The sequence below is a fragment of the Takifugu flavidus genome, chromosome 2, assembly GCF_003711565.1.
Source record: "Takifugu flavidus isolate HTHZ2018 chromosome 2, ASM371156v2, whole genome shotgun sequence".
NCBI lineage: Eukaryota > Metazoa > Chordata > Actinopteri > Tetraodontiformes > Tetraodontidae > Takifugu > Takifugu flavidus.
The window spans coordinates 13,068,701-13,088,385 of NC_079521.1; the positions used below are offsets into that span (position 1 = coordinate 13,068,701).

Below are 19,685 nucleotides of genomic sequence, written 5' to 3' on the forward strand. Positions count from 1 at the left end.
TACATCAGAATAGCAAGAGGCGTCTCTTTGTTGTTCCCTTATTGCCAACCAAATCACACCCCAACCCCCTCAGAACCCTGAAGGAGAGAATGTTTCCCTTGTGTGTGTGTGTGTGTGTGTGAGAGAGAGAGAGGGGGCTGGGTTGCTAGGAGGTGTGAGTTTTCAGGAGGTCTTGCTGAAAGCAAATGAAGTCGCACTTGTGTCAACATTCGGATGGCAGTGACGAACCACAAAGACTCGCTGCCAAATCTGTGCGGGTTTTGCCCAGCAGCCCCTCTTTCTGTTTAGATCACTTTGTCCCTCCGACCTCAGGACTTGACTTTCATCCGTGGCTGTCTTAAACCTCCTCAGGAGATTTGCAATTAAAAACTACGCCTATACGAGAGAACACACGGTTGTAATTTGGAGGGCAACAGATGTGGGTTTATGATTTTGCGTGGACCAAAAACAAAACAGAAAGTCCGAAGGGACTAATGCAGCGCAACGGATATGTGCGGGGGGATTTATATGGATGATAAGCCCTCATGTTTCTGCTCTGCTAAGCTGTCGTGTACTGTGTGTGATGTGGATCAGTTTGGATCTGCATTCCCAAAGTCATGTCCGTTCAAAACTGCAGCACTCGACCGCGTGTGCAATTACCCATAGAGGCATAAACAGCCTGTAAACACATGAAAGGGATTGAAAAGTCACTTCCTTATTCTTTGTTGTTGCCTTTTATGTCCCACACCAACTGTATCGTGCACCGTGTTTATGCCGTGCATCTGAAAGCGCATGCTAACGCGTACATTCCTTCACAGCTCATTGAGAGCTGAGAACTTGTGCTTTGTGCAGTAGTTGGTCCAGATGTTCGGTGCTGATGGGAACATGCTATTTTGGAAACTTTCCCACATGCTATCTGTTGTGGTCGTCCCTATGCTGGTCCAAAACTTCAAAACGACCCCGCTCCAAAAATTGCAGTGCTGATTTTGCAAACTTTTAAAGGACTGAAGGACTAAAACTGTAGGTTTACTAGCTCAACTAGCCTTGAAAACAGGTAGTTTTAATCTAGATGTAAGTCAAAATAGGAACAAAATGGAATTGCTGCCTTGTTATTACCTCTACAACTAGTACTGTAGTGTCACATTTATGTGGTTTTGTGGTGATGATAATTGCTAAGGTGCATGTTTCGAAGTAGATTTTAGAAAGCTGCTCTCTTGCTGAAAATCCCTCAAGATCTCAGAGGAAAAACCTTGAAATGACATTATTCTTTATTTGAAATAACTAATAACCTGCAATCCCCAAGTTAAGGAATTAGCTTGAAAACTTCAGAAGCTGACCAACTTTCAAAATCGCTTCTGGTTAATGAGAACTTGGATCACCCAAGTGTGAGCCACGACAGCTCGCTGTTTAGATAATGAGTGCATCTCCCTGACTGGCGGCCTGCTTGGCGTCCGCTCACCTTGGAAGTACCAAATCCAGCTTCCTGCAGCAGAACCTCATCACGCTGTCTCACATTAGTAACGTGTGACACGAGGAGATGACCCAAAAAACTCGATCAGATCTCATAGCATGTTAAAAAAAAACACAATGAGGCTTCCTCCTGTGCAGTATTGTTTTTATTTCAACTATACATGCCGTGTTAAAAAAAAAATCAACAAAAAATAATGAAACAATTACCATTAGTATTATTTACACATTCACAGTACAACTTTACAACATATCTACACGTTTGAATACTCTGGAGACCATATATACAGTTGGCTTTACGTCGCCATGTTGCACAGCATTTAAACAAAAATACATGACAAATCTGGTTTATCTGCACACACTGAGCTCAGAATGAAATGCAAAAGGCTTAAATTTCGATTGCAACAGTAAGACCGAGTTAATATTGCAATGTACAAGGCAGTTGAACAGTGTATGTCGAGTATGTCTGCGATGTTGGTGTGTTGAATAGAAAAGAGCCCAAACACTGGTCTTTACATACAATCATCACTTGTAAACAAAACGTGGCTTTGGGCTAAAACAGGCAACTGACACTCGCGCTGGCTTACAGTTATCACCCAAATAACACCGCAAAGAGAAATGCTCTCTCCGTCATCCTTACTGGCCATTAGAAGTGGTTCCTGCCTCTGTAAACCAGAGGAATTACGGATCCTGCCGGACTGCCACCCGTGCCAACAGACGACTTATGTGTGAACGCTGCGTTAATATGCTGTGGCTGCGGGCAGGACGCGCTACACGGAGGCGACTGCTCCTCAGTACGAAGTCTAACCACCCTACATCCCACTGTCGGGAGAATACATTCACTGCATGGCACCACTGGGTTGCAAATGTCCCCGTTTTCAACACTTAATCAGATTTGATTTTTGATTTTGACTGTCCGATTGGACGTGACGCTATTCCAAGCAGAAGTGAGGTTTCTCTGCACATCACTTGGTTTTGGATCAGATATTGATTATCCCCCCCCCCCAAAAAAAAAATCTGTTTTCTGTAACTGATTGTATAAAAACTGATTATGTGACGTCTGACAAAATCATTGTTTACTGGGCCAATTGAGTTTCCAATATTACATACTGTTCAGGTTCATTTTGTGGATAAGGCACACGATACACAGATTCAGGTTCACTGGCCTAAAAATATTTATGCCTCTTAATAATATTCAGCTCTATTTACAGAATCTCGTCATTCCCAGCATGACTCGTTTGGACACATTGGTAAATGGTGCGTTGATTGTACACTGGCCACTTGCAGGAAAGATACACGGGGAACATTGGCTGCGGAACCGGCACGGATGAGAGAGGCGTAGCATTCTTGTGTTGTTCTAGTCAGTTTAAAACACATTATAATACACTGAATTCTTCCTTAGAAACTCAAATTTAAAAAAAAATAAAAAAATAGCGCCCTGACATGTTGGTACCTGGGCTGACTAATCATATGGTAAACTCTTACATAACACCGTAAAATGTTGCCAAAGCAATTCGTTCAAAATAAAGTCAGAAAACCGCGATGACAAATTGAAAGTTTGTCCTTATGGCATTGCTACATTAAGCCAGAAGTCTTTTTTACCCATCAGCATAATTCTCAAACTAGTTGGGAGGTAACGGTAAGAAGAGAATTCAGTCCTGGAGACGATTGTTCTTTTCTCCATAAATCACTGTAACAGTGCTTTTGGCTGCCAAACACGACTTGACCTCTATCTGTGATGCATTTGAATGCACATGTGGACACGCAGAAGCGAGGCAAGCTGAGATCTGAAAACACACACTGTACGTCAAAAACCTTTAGCAGCACATGTACTGCATGAGTTTAAGAATCCCTGTCCCAGCCCCCCCCCCACTCCAGAATGACCACTTCACTTAAATCAGTGAATGTAAAACTGCTGAGTGGCACAAAAATATAATCTGGGATCAGTTCAAATGGGTTCAGAGGACAGGAGCAAAGAGATATTAATGACACGAGACAGTGACGTGTGTCACGCGCTTTAAGGTGCATCCTCTGCCACGTGACGCCAAGACTACCCACCTTGCGCTCGCTTGTTCCTTTCCTTGCTGCTTGTTTCGGTTGGTTGTGGTGACAGACTGTTTTATTGTCCCCTCTACCTTCAGCCATTTAAGTACAGAAAGAATGATGTCCCTCTTTTCTTTTATTCAGTTCACATTAGTGGGAAGACAGTGCTCAAGCGCAGTGCCAAAAAAAGATCCATACTTCAAGTATTCCAGAGCTTTCAAACTGGTACCACAGACACAGATGCTGCCCCAGCTCGTGTCCTAAACCTTTTAGGCAACATGGGAACAACTTGTATCCAAAAATGGATGACGTGGAGTGGTCGCGGGGCCGCTGTCCACTGTTCGTATCCTGCTGCTACCGTGACAAAGGAGAGCAATGGAGACAAGGGAGCGGAAAGCCCCAAATTATCTTTGGCCATGTGTGATTTTCCCTTTTTAGTGTGAGCAAATGTGCATATAGTTTAAAGGGTGAACACACCACCAGTCCGAACACAAACACACAGGAGGCCCTCCCTTCCAATCCCGCGGGGCTCAAAGCTCTACCATCAAGACCTGCAGAGGTCCCTCAGGAGTATCCAGACTCTGTTAATAATTGTACTTATTGACTACTCGCATTTGCGAAGTCTGTGGTGAAAACCCGTTGGGCTTAGGGGGCACATCTGGCTTTAGCGATGGGGTCCTTTTAAGCCCTGTGCGGGGCAGCGAACAGTGCCCATTGTAGCTGTTCTGTCGGGATATAGAGGAGGGGTGGGGCGAATGCATTCCTGTCCCCATCACTCCGCTGTGCGAGTCAATTCTGGAGGGGGGTGTTGGGGGCATGCAGCCCCCTCTGTTCATACTGTGTTGGCGAGACACGGACACCCCCATAGTTACTCCATTTGGTGAAGTGGATAAGGAATGCCTGTGAGATGCACTCCGATGGAGTTGATACCCCCCTCGTTGCCTCTCCAGGGTGCCCCCCATGCTCAAGCTTCCTGTGGGGGTTGTGGGAGTGGTGGGCAGAGGCACATCCACCCTCTTTGTGGGACTGTGCCTTGGCAAGGAGGATGAGGGAGAGTAGAGGGAAGCCTCGCGGCTGGGCACCACAGGGGGTATTTCAGTGAGTTCCTCCATGGGCTCTAGCGTCAGATGCTGCCTTGCGCGGGGTCCTGGTTCCTCTTGAAGTATGGCCTTTGGATTGGCCACCGAGTCATTGAGGTGTTTTAAAAGATCATTAAGTGTATTTCTGGCATCCACAGACCTCTTTGGGTCTTTTCTGCTTCCCTTGGAATCTGGATTCTTCAGCTTCTTTTCAGATGAATGTGGTAGAGTGTCACCTCCACTGTCCATGTTTGACAGTTCATGTGTTGCATTAGGTAGAACAACTGCGCTGGGGATGTGGGAGTGTCCCAAGGCAACGTGTCCTTGGTGGGGCTTTGAGTTCAGATGAGCTGGAGAAGGTAGGAACTGAGGACTCTTGGCTGAGGAGTTGGACTCTTTGCGAGGCCCACTGACTTTCCCCTGAGCCCTCTCCCACTGGTTCTTGATGGGCTGCAGCCCCTTCTGATGGAGCACAGGAGTAGACTCGGGTGTTGGCAGGGCAGCTAGCTCAGGGGGCTGGCATCCATCTCGCAGGATCATGGTCTTGGTGTCGCTGCTAGGTGTGTTCAGGTCTTTGCTGTTGGTCAGCAGATTGGTGTACAACTTGGGAGTATCAATGTTGGTTTGGTACTCCTGTAGGAAAACAAAAATAAATAATTAGCATTTCCAGTTTTCAGTCACTCTTGTAATCCTGTCAAAGGAAATGCATCGCGCTATTGCAGCTCTACCTTTACGGGACTGTCAAAGAGGCCGTTGAGCTTCACAAAGCTGCCAGTGGAATCAGAGCAGGATGGCGCTGACTCGGTATCCTTATGCACACGTCTCGGCTTCCGCAAGACCGAGTCACGATAGCAGAAAACGATCAGTCCAGCTAGCAGAGCACCCATAAGAAATGCGGCGAACACGCAGGTGATGAGGATGTTCATGTGGACCATCTGGTTGGTCTCACCTGCTTGGATATCCCACACACCTAAAGGAGCATTAGGACACTGGTTAGCCTCCTCGTGAAAAACGTGAAAAGTTCATTGAAACATTACCATTCGACTACAGAAATGTGCATGTATGTGCGTGACTGCGCTCATGCACGAGTTTCTGCTTGATCACAGCCACATGAAGGCAGGCAGCCAACTCCAGAAATAGTGACACGAAAGGAAATAAATGCAGAGAAGCGTTGTTAGGTACCCATATCCATTTCACCATCTACAAGTTCCACGTTAGTTCAAAAGGTTCATCCGTGCCCTTTTTTGTCGAGGGGTTAGAGTGAAAATCTTGAGAGAGCTCGGGGCAGATCAACCAGCAGGGGGTCGTACAGGAGAGCGAGAGGCAGTGCTCTCAGCGTTCAGATCCTGCTCTACAGGAAGTTTGTTAGTAACCACAGACATTGAAAGTTAGTCATCCAGCATGCGGCCACAGTAAAGATGTAGCAAACGAGGCCCAGTCAATAGTTTACCAATGAGGGAAGTTACTAGAACTGCTTTTTAGAGCTAGTGTTAAATCTATACTGTAGAGAAACAAACTAAAGTTTGGAGAAAAGATAGAAAAAACAAGTGGAAGGTGTTTAGCTATTTAGCAATGAGTAATTTCAAAAGAAGTAAAAGACAAAGGAAAGAGAAACACAACATTTTTGTGGATAAAAGTATACTTCAATATGGAAAATAAAACTAAATAAAATAGCCTGCTATAATGTGATAGAGAGTCTGTGTGTAACTATGTGTAGATTCACTTTAACGTGGTTCAGCAAGACTCAAGTTGGCAGCTAGCAACTATCGGATCAGGATCGATGCAGCGAGCAGGCTGCCTTCCTGCGGGCCTTACCCTCTTGGCCCCCTGGAATAGAGTTTAAAGTGTTGGAGGTGGCTGGATCATCCTGCAACACAAAGCCTGAGCCGTAGTGATCTGGATCAGGTCCAGAGCTGGGGCTTTGAGTGGATATGAGTACTGGGGGGTGTATGGGCCCGTTTGGGTGCACAGTGACTGGCGCTGATGATAACTCCATGTCTGTGATGACAAACAAATTGTTAACGTGGGTAAAGCATTCCGTTACCAACCCAGTTAGTAGGCAACCTTTATGGTTTATCACAAAATAGTGAAAAAGGAAAAAAATAAACATTTGAGCAGAGTGATGTGTTCACATTCACAGAACAATACAAGAACATTTCTGGTTTTCTTAACATTTTAAAGGTGGTGGAAGGAGAGGACACTAGAGTTCAAAGACGAGCTGGTGGACAACAGTGAGGACTCAAAAGGATGGTTGATGGGCATGCAAGGAAAAGTGGACTGTGGGGGGTGGGGTGGGGGGGGGGGGGCAGTGCATCAATGTCGCCTAGTGAAACTGTTTTTGTGATTATGAGAATGGGGGAGCATTAACATTCAAGAGATGCTTGGTAAGAAACAAATGGTGGCAACGGTGGTGAGAAAGGGTTGGAGGTGCTGAACTCAAGAAAGGAAACCATTTGAGTAAGAGATCAAACTAACCAGAGGTGGGGTCGCCAAATGATTTGTAATCTGGCGCTGATGTAGAGCCCAAAAATGCTAAAAGAATTAAAAGAACAAGAAAATCAGCATAAAGGAATTCAGAAGGAAAAAAACTAAAATCCATAAGAGACACCAAGAGTGCAGAACGGTCGATTTAGCATTAAGATAAAAGCACTCGTGTGTAGTGTCATCCGCTGACTGGAATCATCCAAACCCCTCTGGTTCTGATCGGTACTGAAGCTCAGCCAGGGTCATGTTCAGTCGGTACAAATGAAGGGAGCCGGGTTTATGATCTGAATCGGCAAAGCCTCCATCCAACTTACAGTCTCTGCTATTTGCACGGACTGAGCATGACCCGAAATTGTACATGTCCGTGGTTCTGCCTCACAGGTGGCACACGTTACAAGAGGCCATGTACTCTATGCAGATGTGTGTGTTAATACTGGACATAGATTCATGTTGGGGGGGGGAGTTACTGGAGCGGTTACTGGTGTGAGTGTTCGAGCTCATGGTGTGCAGAGATGAGTGTGTGTCTGTGTGTCTCTGAACCAGTGGCCCAACATGGAGATGAGATTCATACCGTGACAGTCTCCCAGGTGGGTGGTGTTTCCTGACTCAACATCCTGCTCATATTCTGTCCTGCAAGGGAGGAACAGAGAGATTGTAATCAGCCAAAGGTTGGAAAACTCCCGAGATCTCATTTTCGAATTACCAGGCTTCATATTTGATATTGCGGTTAAACTCACGGGATGCCTGGCTGTATCCTCTCGCACGCTCCGTGAGGCTTCCAGCCGCAGTACGGATCCCTCGATGCGATGCACGACCTGGTCGCCACGAGAAAACACAGTTAGGAGGATCTGATAACATGGGACAATCATTCACGACGGGTTAAACATTAACAACCAGGCTAACGGGAAGGAGATTAATGTTACTGAAGCATAAAACCATAAAATCACGAACCTATGACCGGCAGTACAAAGCACATTTCACTACTGCGTGACTTACTTATGGCAGGAAGAATGCCTCTCGCAGCGGCTCAGGGGAATGCGGATGACGCAGCTCGAAAAAGCCACATAGAGGCTGTGCGCTTCCTTGTCCACGTGCAGCGAGAGGACTCGCTTGTCATCCTCACGGTTAGACAGGCACCTGGGAATGGAAGTGAGAAACCCGATCAGATGTTCAGCTGATATGTGGCTGCCATGTCAGCCTCGGTAGATTTAATGTCTCATTAAGAATTTCACAGTTGAGCAGGATTTTAACCTCTGACACACGCGTGTTCACCTCCACACGTGAGCTCGGGAGGCATAAAAGCAGAAAACAATCAGAACAGGCAGTGGGGGTGAGAGCGTGTCCCTACTTTGCCCTGTTGAAGACATCTATCTCCTCCAGAAGCAGGCTGTCATCCAGGGACACTGAGGGGGTCTTTGCTAGGACCTTGAGGACCACCCCTGACTCTGCGCCGATAAACACCACAGTGTAGTTCTTGTGAGGTCCAGCTTCATTGTCCACAGCTAGCGCTGTCAGTCTGTACCTTTTATACACAGCAGAGAGGCTGGTGTTACTCCCAGCAGGGGGGGCAGATAACAAAATAACACCATTTTAAGATTATACTAATATCCACATAAAAAACAAAAGCTTGTTCTAGTGAAAAGCTCCCATCGCTGATACTTATATTTATGTAATACTTAATGAATTGATTCCAAAAAGCTGTAATTCACTTGTATTTCTAAATAATCTACATTTTTATGTCTTCTCTAGTGTGAAACAAGTGATGAGAGCTGAGATTATTGTATTTTCATGATAAAATGTATCGGTCTCCACCTGACGCGGGTCTTGGTGAACCAGGGTTCGTCTCCCAGAGAAGGCACAGCTGTGTCCATGAGGGGGTGGGACTTAATAAACTGCAGGGTGTCGTCCGGGAACTCGATGGAGCTCTTAAAGGACGCAGCTGGACCGTGACCCGCACAAGAGCCAGGTCTAGGATGGAGGGGGCACACACACATAGAGGGCAAAAGGTCAAAGATCAGTCCATAAGATCACACACCAGGGAGTAATAACAATATTGAAATGGATGAGGGGGGTGGGGGGGGTGAGACGCAGGTGCCTACTAGGACCACAACAAAGGCCTCAGCTGGAAACATAAAAAATACATATGGATAATTATCCTCCATCAATGATTTACTGCGGTAGAAAGGCGCTTTGTGGACTCTGAATTTCGGCTTTGGTCCGTGGTTACAAGCGAAAGCACTGATGGCAAATAGCTTAAATACGAAGCCCGTTTAATAATGCAATTAATAATTAAATAAGCAGATGGTGAATGTGTGTTCAGGGTCACAGCTTTAAAAGGTCCTGTGCTGGTGCAAAATATATGATTTCAGTTGGTCTAACCGGGACAGACTAGGGTTACCGAAAGTGAAAGAACGGCGCAGGAAGTAAACAGCCGCTGGGGCGAGTACCACCTGCTCGCCATTTAAAAGCAAGCGGACTAGTACCGAGGTTTGGGCAGCTTCTCCTCTGGAAATGGAGTCCACACAGAATCTTGAGTCTTCTGCTCCTTAAACCGACCCCAGAACACCTTTTCGATGTCAGCCATGGAGAAGGCACAGACCGCTGAGCCTGGAATACTGTGGAGACAGAAATGAATCAAGCCCGTGTTGGGATGTGCTGGTGTCAAGTGTTCCTGGAAGCGTTCCTTTTCCCCGTTGGCAGCTGTGGCTCACCTGTTCATCTGCGTGGTGAAAACGCCCACTACAGAGGGAACCCCGTTGATGTTGATGATGTCGGTGATGGACTGAAGCACGTCAAAGTAGAAGAAGGACTCGCCCGGGACCGAGCAATTCAGCCTGGCCTTCATGAAAGATGTCCAGTGCTTCTCCAGGACCCGCTGTGACCCGCCGACATCATTCTTGCAAATCCGGGCAACGCGGGAATACACAACCTACCGGAGGAAAAGGGAAGCAGCTGAGCGAACGTCACCGTAACACTTAAACACGTTGAATAATGCATTCCTCCTTCCTGTAGCGACTGGTCACAGACGACTTGAATAAGACACTTTTCTTCATCTGTGGGTGTGGAAGGGCGCTAGACTGACGTGGGTAAACATTCTAAAGAAAGACCTCATTCCCATGTCTGAGTGTTTGACTGTATGTATGACAAAGGCTTCAGCTATATCTATATGAACTGTGTGAAGCCACCGGCTCCGGCAGATTTAATAATTTACCAGCGCTAACCTCCGTCAGAGGCCAGTTGTCAGTCATGCATTAGCAGGATTGAAATATTTATTGCTCTACGGTTGATGGAGGATGCTGGCTTCCTGTGGCTGAGCCACACCAGCTCAGTCAGGATGGGACGAGGCGTGTTCAGAGCCGGAGTTGGCCTCAAACCTGCAGCCTCCTAATGCTCTCTGCGTGTGTGCTGTAGGGAGGAGTGGACGAAGAGACAAATCCTCTCGCTGTGTAATGGGTTTACATTAGCAGAGCATTGCTAGCAAACGCTGTTCAGATGTCTCCTGTATTCTAATGTGTAGGACTGTCAAAGCGTAAAAAGGCCCCATTACTACTACTGCGCTGCCATTTAGAGGAAGTTGCAAGGCTTTTTTTCCCAGACGCTGGGATACTGGAATATGTTCTGCATCCTAAGCAGGAGGTGCATTGCCTTACCTTGCCCAGACTGCTCTGCTCCACCGCAATCTCTCGGTAGAAAAAGTAGACATAATTCCCATACTCCGCGGCGTGCAGGAAATGAGGTTCTGAGGGACGGAAAGAGGCAGCAAGTTTAGTCTGTTTCTGTACCACTGTCACCATCAGCACCACCACCGCCGTGCACGGTGGATATTTCAGGGATTTGCACAAGGCTGTGTTCAACTGGGGTGACCTACATTGCCTGGGAGAGAGCAGGACATATCCCGTTGGAGCTTGGCAAATGAGAATACAGCTCTATAACCCCATCCCCCCCCCCCCCCCCCCAACACACACACACACCCCACCACGAAAACTACGGATAGCCTGACATTCACCTTGTAAAGGCACCATAGGCAATTTAGCTGATTGGCAGGTGGACACGTACTGTATCAGTGGGAAAGCAAGGGAGGAGTGCAAGTACACGGAGATTAATGTCGATGGGTTTGTGTACCTTTCAGCCACTTGGAGTCATACTTGATGGTCCTCAGCGCTGATCCATCACCCATGCTGCGATAGATGACAGAATCGCTGGCTTGGAAGTCGGCTACAGTCGCAGAATAAAGCTTCCCCTCTGAAACAAACAGAACAGGGGACCCAAACATTAGGCTAAACTGTTGTTGAACAGTTTCTCTTTGTGTACGAGGCTTAATTGGCTGACTTGTTACCACCACAGGCACCGTTTTACTGTGGCGAAGACGCAGAGGTGATAATGAGAGCATAAGTAGGAAGACATTACTTTTTCCTTGAGTGAGAGCAGCTCAGCGTGGGCGTGCGCATGTTTTATCCTTACCCGCAAAAAGGGCAACGTTGGTTTGCTTGGAGTCAAACGGGCATCTTGCCAGTCCACTGATCTCCTCGCCGTCAAACTCTAGGTTATCCAGCTGCAGGGAACACAGCAATCACCCACACATTAAAGGGGAATCATCAGGGGACGCCATCAAAACAGAGGAAAAGTGCATCAACTCGGCTGGCTTTATGATGAAATAAAAAAATAAACGCTTCATTACAATGCAGAGCGTTTGTGAGCGGTGTGAGCTGCAGCGTTACTATGGCGAAACTGACCCTGTAGTATCTGCACATGGGGTTGAAGCCGTTGGTGCCGCAGATGAACACCAAGTCGTCGTTTCTGGGAACCAGCACTTTGATGAAGTTGTGGCACTCGTCCTGAAAAACACCCAACGCCACTTTGAAAGACAGCCAGCGTGTCCCAGCCCGATGGAGGAGAATGCAAAACGAAGGAATTCAAGGGGACAGCTTTCTAATACATACCCGGTGTTTTCCCTTCACGGCACACATGTCTCTGTCAGACTGACCCGATCGCCATGTAAGTTTCTGAAAAACCCAACATGCAGCATGAGACGGGCACATTCCTTCCCCCTCACCTCTCCCATTTTACAGCCTGTCCAGCTATTGATTCATGGCTTTGTGTTGTTCAGTGAGGGGTGGCTTGCACCAATCTTACCCGGTACGGTATGATCTCATTCCTGTAGGATTCTCTCAGACTGACGAGGTACACCTGATCTCTGCGGACGGGACAAAAACGCAGAACTCAGTGACACAAAAGAGCTGAATCCAGGCTTTTATTAAAGAGGAATGCCCGTTGTTAAAGGCCCGGCTTTGGCCTCAGCTCTTTCCATGAGGTGACAACCTGAAACGATGCACATGTTGTTTGAAGGTACAAGAACAAGTTGGTCATCCTGAAGATGCTGCAAGAAAATGTCCACATCCTTTCAGTTGCAACGCTTCCATGAAATCCAAAACCCTGGGAAGAACCCCGCTCTGACACTGGGAGAAGAGACCAGCTGAACATGTGGTGGTGATTAGAGGGTCTCCTGAGGTGGGACTTTTAAACTGCACATGTCAGAGTGATTTCCTGCCACAACACAAGTGCTGGCGACCAAATTAATCTTGATGTCCATAAATACGAAAAAGACGTGTAAAGACGTCAAGAAATCCCTGACAATGCATCGAGCCGGCGTGATAGACATTTTCCACGATCAATATCGGCCATATACATCAGATGCAGGCCTGGAAGCCACAGATCCAATAACACTAAGAGCTTTTTTTCTCCCCTTACACCCTGTTTACCTGCCAAAGAGATGACAGAGTGTATCGGTGTGTGTGTGTGTGTGTGTGTGTGGGGTGTCCGAGAGGGAGGGGTGGGCGGGTGCGAGCGTGTGTTTACCTGCCAGCGATGAACAGCGTGTCCTGTATCTTGGTCATCAGCTGAAAGTCGAGGCGATGCTGCGACTCGTTTCCAGAGGGCCGGCCTCTGAACACAGGGTACCTCCGTGAAACTGGAATTGGGTGGGGGGACAAGACACGCATGCTCGGAATCAAGGTCAACCCCTCGCTGCATGAAACTGCAGAGGTTTGTGATAAATACACTGTCTACGTAAAGGTTACAACTGCACAGATTGTTACAAACGTGTGTGTGTGTGTGTGTGTGTGTGAGTGCGCACAGGTTTTGTATGTGGATGGCGCAGTTTAAAGTTTCTTTGTCAGCGTTTCCCCCGTGATGGCGCATTAGCGTCCCCACCGGGTTTGCTCGCGTGTGCGTACTCACAGTGCGCGTCAACGACTTCGAGGGGTGTACTGTCCTCAGGGAAGCTGACTGCGAGGAGAGTGCACGAGGCTGTCAGCAGCAGCAGCAGCTCACTGAGCAGAAGCGCCGCTCTCTGGCCCATGGCTGCTCACAGACGACACTTCCTGTTTCACACCGGTGGAGATGTTACCTGGAAACACACCAAAAAACACGCCTTTTGTTACTACAAGAAACGTACCCCCTGCTGCAGGCTGCCGTCTTTAAACGTGCGACTGAACAGAAAAAAAACGGTTTCTGCTCTTGAGAATATAAACACAAAAAAGGCGAGTGAGCGCTCAGTGGCGGCGCTTGGCATTTCCCCTCCACCTCTCACTACATCTGCTGTCAATGGGAAGGTCAGCCAAAAGAATGGTGGGGTGTCTCCGAGTGCGCTAGATGCAGCGGAAGGTCACTCTGTTAGAACCGGGTCTGCAGTCTGTGTGCTTCACCCCGTCTCTGCTCTGCCTGGATCGCTCCAGGTCTGGCTCACTGAACACCGATCAGCACACATCATCATCACTGCTTACAGCCTGCGCTACGCCTGATTTTTATTAGCCCTGTCTTTATTGCGCAGGCTCCTTCTTTGTGTCGGTGCCTTTTATTGCGCTATAGTCACTCATCTTTATATGGGACTTTGTTGTGCTGCATAAGTAGGTTCAGCCGTTTGAACAGTACCTGTTTGTAGACGCGACAAAACGGAGCTGGAAATAATTTAGTATGGGAGTGGCACCAGTTTAACATACGTTAGCGAGTGGAGGAGAGTGTTAAGGACAGACTGTCTGTGCATATTAATGATCAGAACATATTCAAATATTTATAAGGCAAACAAATTATTCATGCGGGCAAAGCCTGAACGGATATAAACAATTTACTGGGAGACGTCACACGGGCAGAGGGATGGATTAGCTGGGAGCACACTGGGATACACACACATGCAAAATCACTCTTTCAAATGGAGGATTGCAAAAGCGTGTGATGCGAGCGCGCGCGCACGCACACACACTGACGTAGTATTGACTCATTTTTCAATTAGCCCCAAAGCACACCTGCTCCTGTGCAGTCTGGGAGCGCCGCCTGCCAGGCCATTAGTGCTGTGATTGATCCACACAGGAAGTATGACAGATCGGCAGCCACAGTGATCTGTGCACTGTTTTGCCACATCACTGTAGCCGGGAGCAGAGTTTGTACCTCAGCCTGCTCATATTTTAATACACTTTTAAATTCTAATCAAGTGTGATTCGCATTGTTTACTAACAGGAAGTTAGAGCACAGAAAGGCTATAGCTCAACCTTAAAAACTGACTGCACTGATTTCATGTGGATGAAATTGATAATCTATGGTCAATAAATCAATCCCCCAAGATAAAACTGGTTGGTTTTGCTTTCTATTCCTGACAGGCTTCCTGCTGTCTAACTAATATTTAAGTAGGGCTAGCTGCTAATTTTCCTGATAACTATAGGTTGAAAACTCTTTGGTGGTCTTAAATAAATTATATGCTTGATGGTCTATCACTACAATAAATGGATGTTGCGCATGTTTAAGTCATCAAGTCTGTAATGACAGTTAATAAGCACTATCTCGGTCGTTGCCCTTCACAGGAAAAATGCTGGGTTTCATGTTCAGGCACAGTGGAAAAACTGTTTTGGCCCTGCAGGCTGTCTTATCGTCCTGCAAGCACAAACTGTTACGCGGAGACGGCAACCAAATGCAAATACACATCTGGACACAGAGGTATTGGAGCGCAGGCTTGCAAATCTATGGTAAATGTCCTAATCTAAACAGGTAGGGACACCGCTCAGCCAACCCAGACAGCAGCCTTTTTAAAACATGAACAGATATTTTTTTACAGCCGGGTTCAGACCTCCTCGAGGAGGAAGATGCTGCATTAAAGCTCGGCAGTAAATTGCAGTGCCTGGGACGGGAATAGATACTAAATGCACCACAATAAAAATAGGAGTCGCTGTATGAACCGAGCTCCGGGCTTCGGATCCGCGACGCTGTCCTGTAGATGGCAGGCTGTTGGTCGGGCCTCGGCGCACGGGTAAATAACACCTCCGTGACATTTAAAGGCTATGCGATGCCTTTTTTTTTAACATAAGTAATCTTTTCTTCTGGAAAAACACACCCCGACCAATCGCAGGAGCTCAGGAAGCTCTCCCATGATTCCTGGTGTGGTGACTGTGGAGGTGAAGGCTTTCCTCTGAAACCTTAATGTAAAACAGCAACAGGAGACACGCAGAGGTCAGCCATCTAAAATTACTTCTCAATCTTTAGTGAGCTCAGCGTGTTTTCTATTGACTATTCCTTTGCACTCTCTGGTTCCTGCCCTCCAGTGTGCATCTGTATGTGTGTGCGTGTGTGTGCGCGCACACATAAAGGCCTCAACAAGCCCAGAGACGCTGTGCTAGTCACGCAACTCACTGCCATTCAGCCTGGCCTCTCACTACCTCTGTTATTACAGGCTTTTCGGTGTCCTACAACCGTACACTTTCCCCGCTGATGTTGTTGGCTCGGGCCCAGTGTTACACACCAAAATGAGGAAGCTGGTGTGTGATGGATTACAGTTGGTAGCCCAATTCGAGTAGTTATCTGCAGATTTAGGGCCGCCATCTTCGAAATGACAGGACATAACACTTAATTCAGCGATAGATGTAGCCGCTGGACGGATGTGTTCTGCTGCAGAGGCTATTCAGAGGTTACGGGGATAATAAAAGGAGAGCAAACAGCAGCAACGCGTGATGGTTTTCAGTGTTTGTGGATGTGATGAGAGCATGAAAATCTGAGCAGAACAATAGTAGCTGCTGCTTAAGGCTGCTTGAATTGTCATTTTTCACCACTCTGATCGCTGAACTGCGCGGGGAATCAGATAGGCCGGGGGTTGGATTTCAGGCAATTCACCGTGCGTGGTTTAAACGGGAGTCTGGATCGGTCACACTGTCATACACGTCTTGGCTGTGAGAAATCTAAGATGAGGACAAACAGAAAAATGAGTCAACCTGGTGATTAGAGCCACCACACAGGCTACTCCTTTACACAACTCCCTTTGCTGGCGCCCTTCCCACTCCAGTAATGCCGAGTAAGACGTGACTGAAGGATTGCTGGTTGAGACGGCAGGTTACTGCCTGTTTCTGGTTAGAGAATGGTGATCAGAGAGAGAGGTCTGAATGGGTCCAGTTGACAATATCTGGGATGAATGGAATGAGTTTTACTTTTAGACGTAGGTTGTTTGCGATCAAAGCTTCTTGGCTCTGGTTCTTTAGAGATCAAAGGCCTGCAGGTCCTTAATCGTCAGGTCGCCTTTCATCCTACTCCTTGACCGGAACTGCCGGCAGCACCACTGGACCTCAATGCGTACTAACCCCGATTGCGTGCCATTCCTCAGAAGATGACTTCCCGGACTTGTTGCTGCAAAGATTTGGCAAAAGAGGGCCGTGCCATCCTAATCCAAGCTTCCCTCCCTCTTCCTCTGCACCTTTGTGCAAGGAGGAGGGAAACAGGAGAAAGGCTGTTCTCAGCAGTAGTTCTGCTATAGTGGAGCACAAAAGCTCTGAGCTGCAGGTGTGACCAGCAAACAAAAGGGGCTTTGGGCAAGTCAACACAATTGAGCCCCACCCCCGGTCAGCAGACCTTCATGTGTGAAAGCCGTTCTAGGGGCTTCTAAACTGGGGTTCGGGGGGACACACAGCAAAAACAATACAAACAGCTTGACTCCAAATGCTAAACACAAGGTCAAACTTTTATGATCCACTCAATTTAGTGCTGGAAAGTCTGATTTTTGAACTGTTGTTTGTGGTGACTTTGGGGCTGCGGGGTTTAATGACGGTTGTTCCGGGGTTACGGTCGGCTTAAGTGGGGGTTAACGCTGATCGTTCTGGTCGCTGAGTTCTGACCCCGGGACCAGTGAGGCACATCTGCCAGCTGTACTGTCAAAAGAGCCCTGTACTGGTGCTGATTTTGAGCGGGCTGGAACCCCAAGTCTGTCCACTGAGCTTTTTCAGTGGACGTGGACAATCTGAATGTGAAAGCTGAAAAGACACACCAGTCTATCGGATTATTAGTATATGCCAATGTTGCCACATTCGCTCAACATAATTGGAACCCTTGCTCGATGATGCTGACCCCAGTACAGCCTCTTTCCCAGATGAGCTCAGTATTTGATGCGTTTTCGACCTGGCGCAGAAACGCGTCAAGTTTCCGCGTGCGGATCTTGCGCTCCTCTTTTGCGCACGGCATCCACGCATCTCCTTGGATTCCGCTGGCATTGTGCGGACAGGGGCGTGAAGGCATTCAAGTTTCATCCGTGGTGAATCTATTCAGCCCGCTTTAGTCCGCACGTAGAACTCACACAAAAGACAACAAAGAGCCGGGGGACAGCGGTGGAGTGACAGCAGCGAGGCAGGCTGCGTTCAGCTGCCTCCGCGCTCGAGCGCAGGGTCGCGCTGCTCCGCTTCCAAAAGCTTTACGAGCGCTTATGAGTCCAATATCTGACGCGGCCAGTGAATGCACATAATAATCCTAATCATGCAATGCACATAATCATTTAAATCTGTCAGTTTGCGGCCGTTGAGCTTCAAATCTAGTCTCACCTGCGTTTTGTTGTTTAACTCGGCGTTTAGCAGCGGGTTCAGGTTACTCCAACGGGCTCTAAAATACTATTTTGACCAAGATTGTTATTTTTTTAAGTAGTCGTTGAATAAGTAGCTGATATTTGACTCGATTGGTTAATGTCAGCTCGTCGACGTGCTTTTGTAAAATCATCCCTACTCGATTGCCTCGTACACATGATGTCCACAGAGAAACAATTCAAATAGAAGATCAAACCTTTCCGAATTTTCCTTGTGATACAGACCACGGCGTGTGTAAAAACCATCGCGGAGACCTACCTTGAGTGTCCGAATTCACTCATTAACGGGGCAATCCGACTGAATATTGTATTCCAGAGGTAATCCATGGAAGAGAAAACACCCAGCGTGTAAAATCCCTCTCATTTCGTCATTTCGAGCTCCAGCCGTTCCTCCGCACCTCTTTTCTCTTCTCTCCAGGTTTGCACGGTTCATCCAGTTGCGCACAAAATTTCGTACTAACACTTGAGTGGCCGACGCGCCTCCGTCCCACGGCCCTGTGCTCTGGTGACTGATCTACAAAGCTCTGCCACGACCACACAGCCCCCCTCCCTCGTACGGGAATACGCCAGCCCCCTTTCCACTACGATTAACTTTAGAAACAAGAGGGAAAAGACATAAACATTAACAGCGCGCAGTCCTCGGCGCCGCTGCGCACCGACTTCGCGTGCAAAAAATCGATTAGAGGCGTATTGAGAATAACAGCTGTTACACAGGGTGTAAAATGATCAGCGCGAGATGGCAAATGTGCAGAACAATAAAATAAATGTACCCTGGAGCTGCGGAACAGCGGATCTCATCGCTTCGTGCGCACCTCGGTGGTGAGAATCTACGGTTTAATTCGGATTCCTCCGCGCTTCAATGATAAAGACAAAGTGTGTCACAAAGAACGGGGCGAGTAAACAGTTCCCAACTGCTTCACCCTCCTCTCCAGCGCCTCAGAGGAGCGCCGGAGAGACGCTCCCGAGCAGGACGGACGGAGAAGCGTGTCAACGTTTAAAAGCCAAATGCAGACCAGTGCTCGTAGCAAATCCCGAACCGACACTTGTGAAACCGGTCCCGACCAGAACTATTTCTGTCCTGCAGCACTGACTTTTGCAGCGCTGTATAGCGACGTGGTTTACAAATATCTCATATCCCAGCAAAAGACCTCTCCAGTTTCGCGTAAGGCGGCGCAACAAAGTACATCCACGCTGGAACTCACCTCATCTGAGTCGCTTTTTAATCTCCGCCTAACGTCGCTGCAGTCACCCCAAAAATGTTCTGAGCGCGTCGTAGTGAATCAACTTCTCCCGACTGAGAAAAACAAACTAATGCACGGCAAATGGTGTAATTCGACCCGTGCTAAGTCAATCCATCCAGAGAGGGACCGGGAGCCTACCAATGAGCAGCGCTCTCGCCCCAGTCCCTCCCCCACCATCATCCATCTCTCCTCAGTTGGTCTGCGCTCCTCTGCCTCGCTCTGGTTTCCTTCCTTTCTTTCCTGCAGCTCGGAGAGAAAGGGGGAAAAAGCGACCCCCTCGCCCTAATCCCCCTCAGCTCTCCTCCTGTGTGACCCCGTGTTGCACCCCCCCACCCTCCCCCAATCTGTTAACCCCCCCCCACCCCAGCTCAAAGTCAGCAAGAGTGCCTTGTTAAAATTATTTCAGCTGAGTAAAACAGAAATGTTTGGACTGGGGGGTGTCGTTCAGAAACAGCTTTGTTTTATCACTGAGGCTCAAAGCCGACACTTAAAATAGACCAGAAAAAAGCTTTA

The 19,685-nt window shown here is 47.8% G+C and overlaps 1 protein-coding gene across 6 annotated transcripts; it reads right to left on the reverse strand.

Moving 5' to 3' along the window:
• Positions 1-1,577: 1,577 nt before the first annotated feature.
• On the reverse strand, positions 1,578-19,329 carry sema6dl (sema domain, transmembrane domain (TM), and cytoplasmic domain, (semaphorin) 6D, like). 6 transcript variants are annotated; one of them, XM_057019935.1, is made up of 20 exons: positions 19,134-19,329; positions 13,290-13,458; positions 12,909-13,020; positions 12,186-12,246; positions 11,993-12,055; positions 11,786-11,887; positions 11,514-11,604; positions 11,175-11,294; positions 10,703-10,791; positions 9,764-9,981; positions 9,536-9,667; positions 8,865-9,020; positions 8,401-8,574; positions 8,049-8,189; positions 7,790-7,867; positions 7,624-7,682; positions 7,044-7,100; positions 6,384-6,566; positions 5,297-5,538; positions 1,578-5,201 (listed from the first exon to the last, which is right to left on the reverse strand). In XM_057019935.1, exons 2-20 carry the CDS (start codon positions 13,408-13,410, stop codon positions 4,074-4,076), a joined length of 3,327 nt encoding a protein of 1,108 aa, XP_056875915.1. In that variant the 5' UTR covers positions 13,411-13,458; positions 19,134-19,329; the 3' UTR covers positions 1,578-4,073. The 6 variants fall into 6 exon arrangements, with proteins under 6 accessions (XP_056875915.1, XP_056875933.1, XP_056875924.1 ...); XM_057019953.1 differs by lacking the exon at positions 19,134-19,329 and adding an exon at positions 18,702-18,996; XM_057019944.1 differs by lacking the exon at positions 19,134-19,329 and adding an exon at positions 18,191-18,562.
• Between the last annotated feature and the right edge of the window lie 356 nt (positions 19,330-19,685).